This window comes from Saccopteryx bilineata, chromosome 12 (assembly GCF_036850765.1).
Source record: "Saccopteryx bilineata isolate mSacBil1 chromosome 12, mSacBil1_pri_phased_curated, whole genome shotgun sequence".
NCBI classification, from domain to species: domain Eukaryota; kingdom Metazoa; phylum Chordata; class Mammalia; order Chiroptera; family Emballonuridae; genus Saccopteryx; species Saccopteryx bilineata.
Genome location: NC_089501.1, coordinates 45,308,198 through 45,326,162, shown reverse-complemented (window position 1 = coordinate 45,326,162; position 17,965 = coordinate 45,308,198). Strand labels below are relative to the sequence as shown.

General features: G+C 46.0%; 1 protein-coding gene across 1 annotated transcript in view; it reads right to left on the bottom strand.

Moving 5' to 3' along the window:
• Positions 1-200: 200 nt before the first annotated feature.
• The window catches only part of CCDC170 (coiled-coil domain containing 170), a 106,605-nt gene continuing 88,840 nt past the window's right edge, over positions 201-17,965 (bottom strand). The window contains exons 10-11 of the mRNA XM_066247888.1: positions 4,481-4,717; positions 201-2,735 (exon numbers count right to left, since the gene is read on the bottom strand). Coding sequence (XP_066103985.1) covers positions 2,535-2,735; positions 4,481-4,717 — 438 coding nt within the window. The 3' untranslated portion in view covers positions 201-2,534. The remainder of the gene's footprint in view (positions 2,736-4,480; positions 4,718-17,965) is intronic.

The window sequence follows — 17,965 nt, the reverse complement described above, 5'->3', positions numbered from 1 at the left end:
ATGTTTGAGCCATATAATGGGAATATATACATAATATAAGCATATTCAGATAAATGGAATATAATTTTATATAATAAAGAGAAAGTGCAATAACTATGAGCTATTTTAGTCTCATATAAATCTAGAAATACAATTCATAATAAGTCAAACATAGAAAAACAATATTATAACAACCATGTCTTTAGAGTGATGTTGTGAAATGTATTTATTTTAATAGTGTGGAAAGTCAGTATACAGAGAAAATAAAAAGTTCATTAAAGATTGTACCTGGAAAACATACAAAAATAATCTTCCCACGCTCAGATCCCCCCCACCACCACCACCGCACACACACAGACACACAGACCAGGACTGCTTCCTACGGCCTGGGCAACACGGAGCCCCTCGGCAACTCCGTCCTGCACAGACCCAAAGGGGAAGTCACCTCCTCCGCGCTGGCGGAGTGTGGGTCTGCAGTAGCCGCCGCTGCATCTGGAAGCACAGGCGGGGCCTCGGTGTGCACAGGCCTCCCCCTGGGGAATCCCAAGGCTGTGTCTCCTGCCTGCTGCAGACCGAGCTCATGTGCCCCGTCGGGGCCGGGCAGGCGTGCTTACTCGGTGCTGAAGCGTTGCTTCCTACTGTCCTTGCTCACAAAGGAGAAGCCAGCGGAGGGAACCACCCCCAGCGGCGACGATCACTGGCCTGCGAGGTGGCATGTCATCCGACCCACAAGTGTCAAACTCATTTCCTCTCTCCTGCAATTTCATTTTCTCCTAATATTTGGGTGTAACCTATTTCACCTCCCCTGTTCTAATTAGACACTAATGCTTTTTCTTCAGGGACAGAAAAAAAAAAGGTTTCATATGCCAGAAATAAGATCATCGCCCAAAAGAGTCACATGTTTTTCTCTTGGAAGTTAAAAATATGACTTCCTGAATACTATCTGGAAAATAGAAATTTAAAAGGAAGGCAGAAAGTGAGAGGAATTCATAACAACATCCTGATTCCGAAAAAGTACGCTTCCTGTAAATGCATTTGATATATTAGCTAATAAAACTGTGTAGATGTCTTTGTCTTACAGCTTCCATGTTCACTGCTTCACTTTTTTTTTTTTAATGATAGGGACAGAGAGAGACAGAGAGAGTGACAGATAGTGACAGACAGACAGGAAGGGAGAGAGATGAGAAGCATCAATTCTTTGTTGTGGCACCTTAGTTGTTCATTGACTGCTTTCTCATATGTGCCTTGACGGGGGGGCTACAGCAGACTGAGTGACCCCTTGCTCAAACCAGCGAACTGGGGCTCAAGCTGGTGAGCCTTGCTCAAACCAGATGAGCCCGTGCTCAAGCTGGCAAGCTTGGGGTTTTGAACCTGGGTCCCCTGCATCCCAGTCCAAAGCTCTATCCACTGCGCCACCGCCTAGTCAGGCTCACTGCTTCACTTTTAAAGTACTGAGATCAGCCCTGTTCAGACATAACAATTACCACCAAATGCAATCTGGCAGCAACATTTGAAAACAGGTTAAGTTTCTTATAGGATCTCAGCCCATGCATATTTTCTCCAAACAATTAGGTATATTGCTTTTTAAAGAAATCATACAGCCTGACCAGGCGGTGGTGCAGTGGATAGAGCATCAGACTGGGATGCGGAGGACCCAGGTTCGAGACAACGAGGTCGCCAGCTTGAGCGTAGGCTCATCTGATTTGAGCAAGGCTCACCAGCTTGAGCCCCAGGTCACTGGTTTGAGCAAGGGGTCACTCGGTCTGCTGTAGCCTCCCAGTCAGGGCACATATGAGAAAGCAATCAATGAACAACTAAAAGTGCCACAATGAAAAATTGATGCTTCTCATCTCTCTCCCTTCTTGTTTGTCTGTCCTTATCTGTCCCTCTCTCTGACTCTCTCTCTGTCTCTGTCAAAAAAAAAAAAAAAAAAAAAAAGAGGAAGAAGAAGTCATACAGGTTGCACTCAGAAATTTCAGTTACTTTTGGACTTCATTCTTGACTGGATCACTGTATTCCTTCCTTTATGCAGGCAATTTCCACCTGAAACACAGGGATCCCGGAGCAGCTGGAGGGCCGGCGAGCAGCAGAGGACACGGCCGTCAACACAGTGAATGTGGTGTGCGTCCTGGTTCTCTAACCAACCAGCTGCCATCTTGGGTGGGTGACACCCTCTGAGCCCGAGAGAGGTTGTATAATATAAACATTACAGCTTCTCCACATGGTTATTATGAGAATAAAAGGGGGAAACTAAAGCCCCTGACTCATAATTGAGACCCACGAATGTTAATTTCCTACTGACATTCCTCATTCTAAATATGCAAGCTGGTAGAATTCTCCTGGGCCCCAAAGTGCTCGTGAGTGAAATCACAGGTGTTTTTAGCACCGAACATTTACCTCCCTCTGAGATTCTTTGTTGCCAATGATGGGTTCTTGCTCTATCACCAAAGCACACAATATTCAGCTACTGATCACATTTCAAAGGTTTGGAGAATCTGTTAAATTGAGCACAGTGTCCCATCACTTAGCGTCACATCCGCCAAGAGAAACGGTGTTCAATGAAGAAGTTCCAAGTGACCTTGCAGGTGCCTATCTTGGCTGGTAGTCACATCTTTGGGGCAGGCACAGGTGACAAAGTGATGCTGATGGAAATGGATCAATCTTTCAAGACATTTGATGATTTCATAGTCAGGGAGAGCAAGGCTGGTCATGTTCAAGCCCAGCATCTGGGAGACCACCTCCCTAAAGTCAATCAGCTGGAATAGCAAATGAAAACACATTAACTGAGAGGGCAAATGCTTCAACGACTGCAGAGTCGAATGCAACAATAACAAAAAAAAAGCATGGAAAACCCAAGTGTGCACGAGGCAGGTAAGTTACTTACTCTCGTCAGTCTTATTCTCTCATTTATAAAATAAGACTAGCCGACTAAATTACCTCTAAAGTCCTTTCAAGCACCAACCTTCAAAAATTTGATACCACTTCTCTGATGGGCCAATCAATGTGGTACCGGCTACCAAGAATCCCAATTAAACACCACGAATGAGGCTCTAACTTCAATAAAAATTTCATTTCCTCACTTCCAGGGTGGGAATAACCATAGACCCACCTCCTGGGGCTGCTCTGAAATTGAGATTGAATGATATGACAGCTGTACGTGTCCTCTGCGTACTAGAAGTGCTTTACCCACGTTGCTGAGCACGTGCCCAAGGGTGATAGAGCTTATACACTAGAATGTTAGCTGGGCAATGAACCTCTCAAACTAAAGGAAGCACAAGTGACAGCAACTTATGAGCTGATGAAAACAGAAGTACTTCTAAATGATGTTCAACTGCATCAAACAGATCGCCACCTCACAGCCCGTAACAGGGGACATCACACACACACATACACACACAATCGAGGTGGTGGGGACTGGAAACAATGGCTGAAATGAGCGTCGCGCCCTCGGAATTCCCATAGCCTGTTGGGTGAGTCCAGGCTGAAGCAGAGCGGATGAATCCGGGGGTGTCTGGGCAGCCCTGCGCGGCGGGTGCCTTCCGCGGCAGAAAGCGTGTGACCCGACCTGAAGGCAGGTATTACATCTGGAACCCCCTTCCAAACATTCCCACCCGGTGTTCATTTGCTTCCCAAACTTCTTCCTGTGCGGAGTCCAGTTTGGGATACATAACACTTCCTCCAGTCTTGTCTTCCTCATGAAAAAGTTTTCCTCAAAGCTCCCCATCTTTTCGAATACGGCCAAAGCCCTTAACTCTAGAGTGGTTTTCTTCTGAGGACACCGTCTCCACGGGTGGCGCTCCTCAGCTCTGCCTGACACGTGAGCCTGAGCAGAGGCAGCCGAAGAGAAAAAAATATCCCAGGATCAGAGTCCACGCTAAAGCCCTCGAAGCATCAGAAAGGGAGAGAGATGAAAGCCAAAAAGCAATGGGGGTCAGGCTGCCCGGTCCATGCGCCTCTCTGACTTACCCCTGATGTGCTCACAGATAGCCCTCTCTCTCATCCTGGTGACCAGCGTGCCAGTGAGTCCTGTTTTATGGTTTACATCTGCGTTTGGTCGGCCATCAGGTCTGGGTGCCACTGTCTGAGATTTGGGACTGTTTTCTGGCAACTGATCTCTGCTGGAGATAAGGTTTACCCTGACCTCCCGAGGCTGAGGCCCTGGTAACTGTTAGAAGATGTGGGATGACGCCAACCTTTACAGGCAATTGGTGGACATAATAAAAAACCCCTCCACAACAAGAACCTGGCTTCTCACGGGCTTTCCATTGCTTTGACACGAATGCCTTTCTCTTTCCCACAATCTGTGCCCTGAGAAAGGGAATCACTTTTCTTAGCGGAGTAAATCATAATGGTTCTTTGAATGCCAAAAAAGATGTTAGGCGGAAGGCAGGGCCATTGAAATGATATAGAAAGCTCTATAAATTGTTTATGAAGAAATGTGTGAGTAATGAGCAAGTTTTTGAATTGTTCCATCTTTCCTAAGTACCGGGTTTCTACCCACCTGCTTTTCTCTCTTTTCTGCTCCTTCCAGAGATTTTCTGAGCGTCTTCATCTCGCTGGTTACCCCTTCGATCATGCTCCTGGCCCTTTCTTTCCCTTCCTTGGCCTCATGCTCCGCAGCGTCCAGCTCTGACCTGACAGACATTAGCTTTTTCTCAGCTTTCTCCTTCATCTTCTCCAGTCTGTCCCTGGATTTATTTAGGTCTTCAATGGTTTTGATCTGTTCCAAATTTTTTATCTAAGAGGACAAGAGAATGCTGATAATTTCTTTTGTATTTATTTAGGAAAACTGCATAAACAAGACAGAAGCCAATGGAATTCACTTAATAATTTTTTTATGAATAAAGAATGAAATCCATCCCAATTATATAGACTTTGACAAATTATGTGCTGGGTTCATATGTTTTAAGACAGTTATGCAGGGGGTTTTCGGGTTACGACTCAGTTCTGTTCCTTTGACAGTGATGTAACCCAAAGTTTGGTGTAAGTCGAAACACACCCTATCCCAAGTTACTTACCTATCCTCACATAGTTGTAAAATCATAATCTAGAACATAAAAACACAACTAAGCCACAGAAAAAGGAAAAAAATGTAAATATAGGAGACATGATAAGGGCCAAAAAGTCACCATAGCAACACAAACAGAACGCCCGCACTTTTAACAGTCCACAATGGCGTAGGTAAGCGTACCGGGGGGTACCAACTCCTTCACTCATACCCCGCATCACTGTGTATTCTTCTGCCACGCACAGCCAAACTAGTTTGCCCACGTAGTCCGTAAGTACGACGCTAACGATGTAAGCCGAAACACTCATGTCTCAATTTTTTTAAGTTTTTATGGGAGTAAGTGTCATAAACTTGAAACATAGTATGCCGAGACTGTCATAACCCAAGGACCCCCTGTACTTTTTTTTTTTTTTTCCATTTTTCTGAAGCTGGAAACGGGGAGAGACAGTCAGACAGACTCCCGCATGCGCCCGACCGGGATCCACCCGGCACGCCCACCAGGGGCGACGCTCTGCCCACCAGGGGGCGATGCTCTGCCCATCCTGGGCGTCGCCATGTTGCGACCAGAGCCACTCTAGCGCCTGAGGCAGAGGCCACAGAGCCATCCCCAGCGCCCGGGCCATCTTTGCTCCAATGGAGCCTTGGCTGCGGGAGGGGAAGAGAGAGACAGAGAGGAAAGCGCGGTGGAGGGGTGGAGAAGCAAATGGGCGCTTCTCCTGTGTGCCCTGGCCAGGAATTGAACCCGGGTCCTCCGCACACTAGGCCGACACTCTACCGCTGAGCCAACCGGCCAGGGCACCCCCTGTACTTTATAAACAACACATCTCAGTACCAGTATTTGGAAAATCAATGAGATAAAACAGTAGATAGGGCAATTCTGAGTTAAACATTAAAATAAAATCTGCTGGTACTTACGCACAGACTCTATGAACTCCCTAGGCCAGGGATTGGGAAACTTTTTGGCTGAGAGAGCCATGAATGCCACATATTTTAAAATGTAATTCTGTGAGAGCCATACAACGACCCGTGTACGTTACGCATTATCCAATAAAAATTTGGTGTTGTCCCGGAGGACAGCTGTGATTGGTTCCAGCCACCCGCAACCATGAACATGAGCCATAGAAAATGAATGGATTGTAATACATGAGAATGTTTTATAATTTTAATGTTATTTTTTTTAAAATATTTGTCTGTAAGCCAGATGTAACCATCAAAAAAGCCACATCTGTAGCCCTGGCCGGTTGGCTCAGTGGTAGAGCGTCGGCCTGGCGTGCAGAAGTCCCGGGTTCGATTCCCGTCCAGGGCACACAGGAGAGGTGCCCATCTGCTTCTCCACCCCCCCTCCTTCCTCTCTGTCTCTCTCTTCCCCTCCCGCAGCGAGGTTCCATTGGAGCAAAGATCGCCCAGGCGCTGGGGATGGCTCCTTGGCCTCTGCCCCAGGCACTAGAGTGGCTCTGGTCGCAACAGAGCGACGCCCCAGAGGGGCAGAGCATCGCCCCCTGGTGGGCAGAGCGTCGCCCCCTGGTGGGCGTGCCGGGTGGATCCCGGTCGGGCGCATGCGGGAGTCTGTCTGACTGTCTCTCCCCGTTTCCAGCTTCAGAAAAGTACAAAAAAAAGAGCCACATCTGGCTCGTGAGCCACAGGTTCCCGACCCCTGCCCTAGGCAAAAGTAACTTGGACTTTTTGCCCCTACCAATGAGACATTCCTGGTTCAGAGACATTAGGAAGAACAAAATGTCTCCTCTGTTGGTGTTTCAATACAAAGAAGCCCCACCTAAGATTCCCTTGGCAAGTCTTCATCACTGTTGTGAGGAAAATCTATATCAGCAATTTTTCAGGACAAATGTCTTCTGACTTTACCAGTGAGGCAGGGAGCAGCAGACGGCCATAGCACCCTACCTCATGCAAGGGGGAAGGGGGCGTGCCTCTCTTTAAGAAGATGACCTATGACCTTAAAAACAAAGCACAGAGCATCCTGGAGTGTGAGGCTCATTTTTATATCAGCTTAGCATTTAAAATTATACCATATCTTCTTACAAAAAGAACCTGAGCCTGACTGGGCGATGGTGCAGTGGATAGAGCGTCAGACTGGGGTGCGGAAGACCCAGGTTCGAGACCCTGAGGTCGCCAGCTTAAGCGTGGGCTCATCTAGTTTGAGCAAGGCTCACCAGCTTGGACCCAAGGTCACTGGCTCGAGCAAGGGGTTACTTGGTCTGCTGAAGGCCCATGGTCAAGGCACATATAAGAAAGCAATCAATGAACAATTAAAGTGTTGCAACGCACAATGAAAAACTAATGATTGATGCTTCTCATCTCTCCGTTCCTGTCTGTCTATCCCTCTCTCTGACTCTCTCTCTGACTCTGTTAAAAAAAAAAATAAAATAAAAATAAAAAAAAAAGAACCTGAATACAAAGGAATGAAATTTTCATACTTACTACAGGGATGCACTTTGAAGGCATTATACTAAGTGAAGTGAGCCAAACACAGAAGGACAAATACTGTATAATTCCACTTACATGAGGCTCCTAGAATGGGCTAATTCATAGAGATATAATGTAGACGTTACCAGGAGCTGGGTGCATAAAGAGTTATTGCCTAATGGACACAGACTTTCTGTTGAGGACAACAAAAAAGTTCTATAAATGGACAGTGGTAATGGTTGCACAGCATTGTGAATGTATACTTAATACCACTGAACTGTACACTTAAAATGGGGGATTTTATGTGATGTATATTTTACCACAATTAAAAAAAAAGAATTTAGGTACTTTTGCATAATTAGGCACAACATTTTTATTTTTCACTTAAACCCATTAAAAATAAACAGGAATGAAAATAAATAAATAAATAGGAATGAGCTGCCATTAATATCCACCGGGATAGCTATCATCAAAAAGATAGACAATAACAAGTGTCGGTGAGAACATGGAGAAACTGGAACCCTCGTGTACTACTGATCAGAATGTAAAATGGTGCAGCTGCTGTGCAAATCCGTTTGTCAGTTTTCAAAATGTTCAACACACCGTTAGCATACAACCCAGCAATTCCATTACTAGGTATATATAGGCAAGAGAATTGAAAACTTACGTCCACACAAAACCTGTACACAAATGTTCACAGTACATTCAAAATCACCAATGAAAACAGCCCAAACAGGCCCTGGCCGGTTGGCTCAGTGGTAGAGCATCGGCCTGGCATGCAGGAGTCCCGGGTTCGATTCCCAGCCAGGGCACATAGGAGAAGTGCCCATCTGCTTCTCCACCCTCCCCCTCTCCTTCCTCTCTGTCTCTCTCTTCCCCTCCTGCAGCCAAGGCTCCATTGGAGCAAAGTTGGCCCGGGCACTGAGGATAGAGCTCTGTGGCCTCTGCCTCAGGTGCTAGAATGGCTCTGGTTGCAACAGAACGAGGCCCCAGATGGGCAGAGCATCGCCCCCTGGTGGGCGTGCTGGGTGGATCCTGGTCGGGTGCATGCGGGAGTCTGTCTGACTGCCTCCCTGTTTCCAATTTCAGAAAAATACAAAAAAAAAACAAAACAAAAAAAAACAGCCCAAATGTCCGTGAGCTGATAAACAGATAAATAAAATATGGCATATCCATACAATAGAATAGTACTCAGCCATAAAAAGGCATGAAGTACTGATTCATGCTACAATATGGATGAACCCCAAAGACATCATGCAACAGGAAAAAAGCCAGTAGTGAAAGCTCACTTGCTGTATGATTCCTTTTATGGGAAAGGCCCGGAAGGAAAGCCTGCAGCTGGTGGGAGGAGAGAATGGGAAGTAACTGCTAACGGGTACAGGGTTTCTTTTGGGGGTGATGAAAACATTCCAAAATTAGACAGCAGTGATGTTTACACAACTCTGCGAATACACTAAAAGCCACTGAATTATGCATTTTAAAAGGGTGAGCTTTATGGTATGTGAATTGCGTCTTGATGAAGCTGTTATTGGAAAGTGCATTTACAAAGGAGTCTTTAAAAAGCATCAAAACAAAATACTTTGAAACAAATACATAAGGGCATGCGGAATGAACAAACATAAAGTCCAAACAAAGATCTGTAGAGCTCTGAAATTAGTCCTGAGCTTCCTAACAATTCAGACAGGCCGACAAGGCATATTCTCAACAACAACAACAAAAAATCTGTTTTAATTTTGTAGAAAATCATTTTTAAATTATGCATGAAAGTAGTAAAATAAAAGAAACCATGTAATGAGTGTCTGCTGTCTTTTCCTCTTGTCCCCTCCCTTCTTGCCAGTGAAAGATGCTTCCCTGGCTCATCCACTCTCACCATTGTCCCTAGGGCGCAATCTGGGCACGGGGAGGGCCGTCAGGGAAGAAAACCTAAGGGACTAAGTCGAGCTACAGGGTGAAGAGCTGAGAGACAAGTGGGGAGAAAGAGGAGAGCGTCCGTGGGAGCCCGGCTGCAGGGACCGCTTTCTGAAGAAACCTGGAACGCTGGGATAAATTGTGCAGTAGTGTGGGTATCGCGTAGCCAGGAAGTAAGAGAGACGAGAGAAATGAGGGGAAAATGTTTAAAAATTGCTATTCACGATAAATGAAATCCCTCTTTGTATTTCCTTTTCCTTTTTTTTTTTCTCCTTTTCTTTTTTTAAAGTAACAATAATAAAGCTAACAGTTGTCATTTAGTTGCTGGACTGCTGACTATTTATGGAGACGGTTGTGACCTACGCAGACTCTATTTCAAAGCTACCATCAGAGATTCAAGTCTTTGTCTAGTCTCAGACTCAGAGTGCGCCTTCACTGTGACTGTGTGTAAGAATTACTGCGTAAGAACACACAGTGGCCTGATCTAAACTCTGAGGGTTCCTCCAATCCCACTAGAAAGTCAGAGGAATGAGAGCAACTTCTCTAAGATGGAATGATGTGAAATGGGGAGAAGTGACTTGGGATCCGATATTCAGAGGGAAAATCATATTTATAACATCCTTGGAACTTCACTAAACTGAGGCAGCCTCAGGCAAAGCCTGAACTGGAAACATGTTTTTATCTACTGTAATGCACACAGTTTAGGAAATTAAATTTCTTTCTTGGCAGAGAGGAGGTCAATGGAAGACAGGCTTGGACAAATTCAAAAAGTAAACTTGTTCCATGCAGAATGAGAGGAAATACCTTGGGAAGCTGTCAGCTGCTATGGGACTTGCAGTCCAGAAGGTATAAGGACAACTGATGTCGCTTGGGAAATACTTAGGAAATGAAATGTCAACAACTGGGGGAAAGGGACTCCAAGTGATCTTTTTAGCCAATGAAATGGCACCAGGAGAGCAAGTACTTAAGACAAGGCAATGCCACCCACCATGTGCAGGTCCACAAAGACTGACCGTGGGGTGGGGGTCACTCACAGATTCCAGGTTATCAAAGCCCGTATCTGAATATGAGCTGTGTATTATCAGTATGTCAGAGTATCGTCTCTGTGTTGATTCCTGAATGTGACGATTATACTGTGGTCACAGAGAAGAAGCTCTTGTTGAGAGATACCTGGTAAGTATTTAGGGATGAAGTATCATGATGTCTGCAACTTACTCTCAAATGGTTCAGCAAAAATAAACAGCCACCCTCCCGTTAGGCAAAACAAGCAATTGGTAAAATGTTAACAATTAGTACATGAATCATTGTGTAAAGAATAAAAGACTGGGCCCTGGCCAGTTGGCTCAGCGGTAGAGCGTCGGCCTGGCGTGCAGGGGACCCGGGTTCGATTCCCGGCCAGGGCACATGGGAGAGGCGCCCATTTGCTTCTCCACCCCCCCCCTTCCTCTCTGTCTCTCTCTTCCCCTCCCACAGCCGAGGCTCCATTGGAGCAAAGATGGCCCGGGCGCTGGGGATGGCTCCTTGGCCTCGGCCCCGGGCGCTGGAGTGGCTCTGGTCGCGGCAGAGCGACGCCCTGGAGGGGCAGAGCATCGCCCCCTGATGGGCAGAGCGATGCCCCTGGTGGGCGTGCCGGGTGGATCCCAGTCGGACGCATGCGGGAGTCTGTCTGACTGTCTCTCCCCATTTCCAGCTTCAGAAAAATACAAAAAAAAAAAAAAAAAAGAATAAAAGACTGTCCATTATACTATTCTTGTAACTGTTCTATAGATTTTAAATTTTCAAAACAAAAAGTTGAGAAAGGGACATTTCTCATGCATGATCAATACATATAGGATATATGTATATTTATTTATAAATTATTTAAACACCATCTCTAAATAATGTATTCTGCATATTATCAAACATTTTACAAACTGAGGACATTACATGGATAAAATAAGCATCCATTTTAAAACAAAGTCACTTCCCTTCACATGCAAACTCACGGCTACAGAGAAAATACATAGCCAAAAGGGAAGCTGCTTGGGTTGGTGTGTTGAATTCAAAATCTTGGATTAACAGAAGAGGAGATACATTCAGCCCTTCTGCTCAGAACTGAAAAACATTTACAGTGGGCTCTCTACCAAAGGCGACAGAACACAGCTCAGAGAGCTAAAAGCACATAAATCAAGTCTTAATGAGAATTTAGAGCCAAAAATTTTTGAAAAACATGAGACTTTATCATAATCCTGATGGCTGCCTGAATTCTTGTTGTCAAGGAACAAGAGCAAGTAACAGAGCTCTGAGCCAAGTCACCGGGATGGAGCTGGGAGCCAGCAGTGGTGTCTGGTGGTGACAAGGGACCCCCGCCTTCTAAAGCAAACCCAGAAAACAAGGTTCCTGGGAGCGGGGCAGGGCTACACTGGTTTTTCATCCTCCCAGGGGGGCGTCTAAGATCCAGCCCGGCATTCAGGGAGACACTGTGCCCCTAACGTTCTTTCAGTGACAGAAGAGACAGAAGTGGTCACAAACAAGATTGATGCGTCACCTGGACCTCCACGGGGATGGAGAAGGTTCCCAGTGGTGTCTGCTCCTTGAGGGAAAGAATTTCAAAGTCTGCTGAAGCATTTTCTCTTATTTTATAAGGGACAAAGGCCCTACACAGAAGGACTTAAAATCGGACGTGTTGAGTCTCCCAGAGGATCTAAATCAGGGGTCCTCAAACTACAGCCCGCGGGCCGCATGCGGCCCCCTGAGGCCATTTATCCGGCCCCCCGCCGCACTTCCAGAAGGGGCACCTCTTTCATTGGTGGTCAGTGAGAGGAGCATAGTTCCCATTGAAATACTGGTCAGTTTGTTGATTTAAATTTACTTGTTCTTTATTTTAAATATTATATTTGTTCCCGTTTTGTTTTTTTTACTTTAAAATAAGATATATGTAGTGTGTGTGCATAGGGATTTGTTCATAGTTTTTTTATAGTCCGGCCCTCCAATGGTCTGAGGGACAGTGAATTGGCCCCCTGTCTAAAAAGTTTGGGGACCCCTGATCTAAATTCTCCACCTGGAGGGCTTTCCAGAGGCTGCACTGAAAACTCAGGGGCCGGGCACCACGCACAGGCTCTCTGAGGGGGTGGGACAGCCAAGTGGGAGAGTTTCCCCATGGACCAAATACATGCTGTGCCCTTCCCAGAGAACCACAGGGATTCGACCAGAAGGACCCCGCAGCAGAAGCCAGGGGAAGGTGTGCAGCCTGTAGTCCGAGCACTCCTCCACCCATTCTCCATCCACCCAGGATGTCCCTGCCTACAGGTTCCGCTTGGTGCACGCACTCAAAGGGAGGAGAGCTCAGAGCCATTCAAGGCCAATCAACGCAAGTAATCAGAGCTGAGTTCAAGGTGGTAGTTAGGGGGAAACAGTATTTTAAAAGGCTGGTGCTGTGGGGAAGGGGGGATGCAATCGAGGCAACACTAGAATCTATGTAAACACAATAAATTAAATAAAATTTAAAAAATTAAAAATTAAAAAAAAACTTTTAAAGGCTGCATTGGCTGGGTTGGAGAAAGTTCCAGAGTGGACAAGAAGCGTGGGAGCAGCTATCTTGTGTGGAGATTATCGGGAGCTGGCAAGAGGGAGAGATCTCTGCTGTTGGCTGAAGAGCGTTATTCCCTTCCGGCGTTTCCTTGAGAGACGGCAATGGAGACAAAAACAGCTTCCCACTAGTTTTGGGTGGTCTGACTTTGCATTTTTGGCCATGGCTCCATACTAAGATGGGGCCACACAGCACAGGCTGGAAGCTGATAGCTCTCCACCAAGCATCTATTCTTCCTTTCTTTCATACTGCCCAGAGTAGAGATCCATTTCTCAGGCTGGCTTTTATCTAAGCGAGGTCCAGAAAGTAAGTTCTGGACAATGGAGACATAGGGAGTGCTCTATTATTGTCTCTGATGTGTTGAGTCCCTCAGAAGGTCCTGGAAAGTGGCAGAGAGGGTGTCCTTCGCTCCTCCTGGTGACGGGAGTGAGGTTAGAGTCCCAGCACCCAGCATGCAAGCATTTGGAGGCTATTTCCAGGATGGTGAAGCAGGAAGAGCCAGGGCTGCTGATGACCATGGAGCAATCCCACTGAGTGTGAACTGTTTTCATCTGTGCTGCTTTTCAGTGAGAAAGGAAAAAAATCTCTCTCCTGTCCAAGCCACTGGACAGGTGGGGGGGGGAGCATAAATATATTCAGCTGAAATTAGTCATACTCGATGTAGATTATAAAGCAAATGGTGTTAAATAAGTTACACAAAGCGTTTTCCAGATACTCTGGAGTTCTGCCATAGGATGTTAGTGCCTACATTTGCCCTTGTGCATCAGGCTGTGTCTGTGCCAGCTAGTGGCACTACTTTAATTACCCTACGTAAAGCAGAAAAGAGCAATGGTAGAATCAATGCATAAATAACGTGTTCGTGCCAAGTGAAGGTCAGACCGTGTCATGGTGTATGTACAAACAAAGTGTCTGCAGGAATAAAATAGAGCTCGTGGTAGTACAACTGCTCTGCCCTGAGGCAACATAAACTAGAGGCAGGCCCAACTCCAGAGAACCAGAACCTTCAGCAATGGGTGCCGCACATTCACATCAATGGTGGTTCTAGTAAATTAACATAATGTAGCTTATTGAATTAACATTGCTAATTTTTAAATCTGATTTTTATCCTTTGTTTTGATTTCTAAACTGGCTTGGATTTCATAATAGTAAAAATGTCATAAGATTATGAAATTTCCATATGGTGTTAAGTTTGTACATATGTAAGTAATATTATAATAAAATTATTTCAACTGAACACAAAGAAGGAAAATCTGTGAAAGTATATTTTTTTTGCAGAAAGGGATTTCTACAATATTTACGTTTTCCTGACAACTTAAAATTTAATAGTTCATCCGGAAAGGTCTACTTATTCCCAGTCTAGAATCAGGGTGAAAATTTACTGCATGGGTCTTAAAAATGGAGAATTCAATAACTTAGAAGTCAAGGTCTTCAACCACAGTTTTCTAGCAGACATGTAAATGCGTACAAAAACTTGCACACAGATGTTCACAATGGCCTTATTCATAACAGCCAAAAAGCAGAAACAATCCAAATGTCCATCAAATGCTAACGAATAAACAAAGTGGTATATCCACACAATAAAATATATTCAGTCATAAAAAGCAACTGTGATGGTTAATTTCTGTGTCAATTTGGCCGGACCACAGTGCTTATATATTTGCTCATTTTTATGGACACTTCCATGAAGGTGTTTTGGGGTGAGATTAATATTTAAATTAGTGGATTTCACCAAAAGCAGATTGCCCTTCCACAATGTGGGTGGGCTTCATCCAATCAGTTGAAGGTCTGAATCAAACAAAATACTGACTTACCCTGAGCAAGAGGGAATTCTGCCAGCAGACTGACTTTGAACTTGAACTGCAACATTGACTCTTCCTGAGTCTCTCTCTCTCTGTTATGCATACACACACACACACACACACACTCACACACACACACACACACACACAATCACATTAGTTCTGTTCCTCTGGAGAACAATGACTCATACAGGCATGAAGTATTGATTACAACATGGGTGACCCTTTAAAATATACTAAGAAGAAGAAAGATTGTGTGATTACATTCATAGAAAATGTCCAGAATATGCCCTGGCTGGATAACTCAGCTGGTTAGAGCATCGTCCCGAAGCACAGAGGTTGCTGGTTCAATCCCTTATCAGAGCACTTACAGGAACAGATTGATCTTCCTGTCTCTCTCTCTCTCCCTTCCTCTCTCTTTACAAGTCAATAAAATAAACATTAAAAGTAATTTTTTTCAATTAAATGTACAGAATAGGCAAATGCATAGAGACAGAAAGTAGAACAGTGGCTCCCAGAGGGTGTGGAAGGGGCAAGTAGGGGTGACTGCTGAGGGGTATGAAATTTCTATGTGGTGGGGGGAGTGAAGGGAATGTCCTAGAATTAGGGAATAAAAATAGCTGCTCAACCTTGTAAATATACTGAAAACTACTGAATTGCGTCCTTTAAAAGAATGAATTTTATGGCATGTGAATTACATCTCAATTTTTTAATAAACAACATAGAAATGTAGTCCAGGTTATTATTTTTCATTGACCCTTCATAAATAGTAAAATTAATTTCTAATTAATTCTTAATTAGTAACTGTACTGAGTTCAATAGTGCTCCCCAAAAGATATGTCCACCCAGAACCTCAGAATGTGACCTTATTCGGAATAAGGGCTTTTTTTTTTTTTGTATTTTTCTGAAGCTGGAAACGGGGAGGCAGTCAGACTGACTCCCTCATGCACCCGACTGGGATCCACCCGGCACGCCCACCAGGGGGCGATGCTCTGCCCATCTGGGGCGTCGCTCTGTTGCAACCAGAGCCATTCTAGTGCCTGAGGCAGAGGCCATGGAGCCATCCCCAGCGCCCGGACCATCTTTGCTCCAATGGAGCCTTGGCTGTGGGAGGCGAAGAGAGAGATGGAGAGGAAGGAGAGGGGGAGGGGTGGAGAAGCAGATGGGCACCTCTCCTGTGTGCCCTGGCCGGGAATTGAACCCGGGACTTCCGCACGCCAGGCCGACGCTCTGCCACTGAGCCAACCGGCTAGGGCCGGAATAAGGGCTTTTGCAGGTATAATTAAAGTAAGAATCTCACGATGAGATCAGGCTGGATTGGGGGGGGGCTAAATCCAATGATGGGTTACCCCTGTAAGAGACAGAGAAGAAAAGACAGATACATGGGGTGAAGGTCAGGTGACGGTCAGGTGAAGGTAGAGGCAGAGACTGGTATTACACAGCTGCACGCCAAGGACAGCCCACAGCCACCAGGAATCAGGGGACAGATTTCCCCTTGACCCTCCAGAAGGAGTCAACCCTAGCAACACTTTGACTTCACACTTCTAGCCTCCAGCATCGCTGGAGAATAAATTCCTAATGGCTTAGGCCACTCAGGCGATGGTCCTGGGTTACAGCAGCCTCAGGACACTAACACAGGAAGGCCACTGTGCTATTGATCTCAGTCTCATTCTGGAGAAACACACATTTCCTCAGACCTCCTCTTCCTCCTTATTCTCTTCTTTTTTTTTTTTTGTATTTTTCTGAAGCTGGAAACGGGGAGAGACAGTCAGACAGACTCCTGCATGCACCCGACCGGGATCCACCCAGCACGCCCACCAGGGGGGATGCTCTGCACCTCCAGGGCGTCGCTCTGCTGCGACCAGAGCCACTCTAGCGCCTGGGGCAGAGGCCAAGGAGCCATCCCCAGCGCCCGGGCCATCTTTGCTCCAATGGAGCCTTGGCTGCGGGAGGGGAAGAGAGAGACAGAGAGGAAGGAGGGGGGGTGGAGAAGCAAATGGGCGCTTCTCCTATGTGCCCTGGCCAGGAATCGAACCCGGGTCCCCCGCACGCCAGGCCAACGCTCTACCGCTGAGCCAACCGGCCAGGGCCCTCCTTATTCTCATTCCTGGCATTTTACTCTGCTGCTTAAATTTCTCCAGTGGCTCCCCTAGACCCAAAGGATAAGCCCAAGTGCCATCGTGACACATGTGACACTGTGTGGTCTGGCCCCTGGCCCCTGCTCAGCTTCTCCCAGGATCCCGTGACTCCCAACAGTTATCACTGTGCCCTTAGCAGCCAATCAGAGCCTCTGTTCACCTGCTTACCTCATTGAATTATCACTCGTCATCAATTATCTTCTCCAACCCACTGTCACATCTCCGTTACTTCCATTTCAGCGCCACAATCTTTGCCATATCCAACATACCATCCATATTGACCTCTTTTAACTCAGCCAGCTCTTTAACTTAAATTTATTTTTATAGGGACTCTTATACAATTGCAATAGGATTGGCCACAAATGGGAAATAACAATAAGGTGAACGTTGTATAATGTGAACAAAACATCATTATTAGGTACTATTGCTTGTACTCAGCACTGAACTTAAGGCTTACTCCTTGTTCAAAGAGCAGACTAGCAAGTATCCTAGAGGTATGAAGACATAATAACCTCTTCTCAAGACTTTTCTCCTTGATGGTGAAAGAAATTTAAAAAAAAATTCAAGGGAACCTATTTCACTTCAGGACAGAACATTAGCTAGTGCCCTGTCGTTAGCACCTAGAAACATTTTGTATGCCACCAGATACGTGCCCGCCCCTGAAGCACCGCCTCACGCTGCTGACGCCAGAGCTGGAAATTCTTAAACCAGGCACTCTGGCTAGAACCGCATGTCCCATAATCACGTCACACGAAAAGCAAAGCTTAATTATAAGAATTGGGCTTGCCTGTGGAAAGGTTCAGTGGAAAGACCACTTATAAATAATCATAATAATCCAGGCAAGCAGAGGTGAGACCCAAGGCGGAAGTCACCGGGACCAATCAGGACACATTCCCTAGACTCAGGACGTGTTTCTACCCCTGCTTCCTGCTACAGAACTGTGGGCTCCTCTCGCCCCAGCACCATTTCTGGTTCCCAGGGTTGTCTTGGCCCAGGGGTGCTGTAGTCCCCTCAATATGTGCCACCTGGAAGCCCCCCACTGCAGAGCCTCCTTGCGTTGGGCTCACACACTGCCGTGCCCCAGGAGCTGCCCCACTCCCGAGGTTGCTCCTCGTTCACTCCCGCCCACTGCGGGCCAGACGCT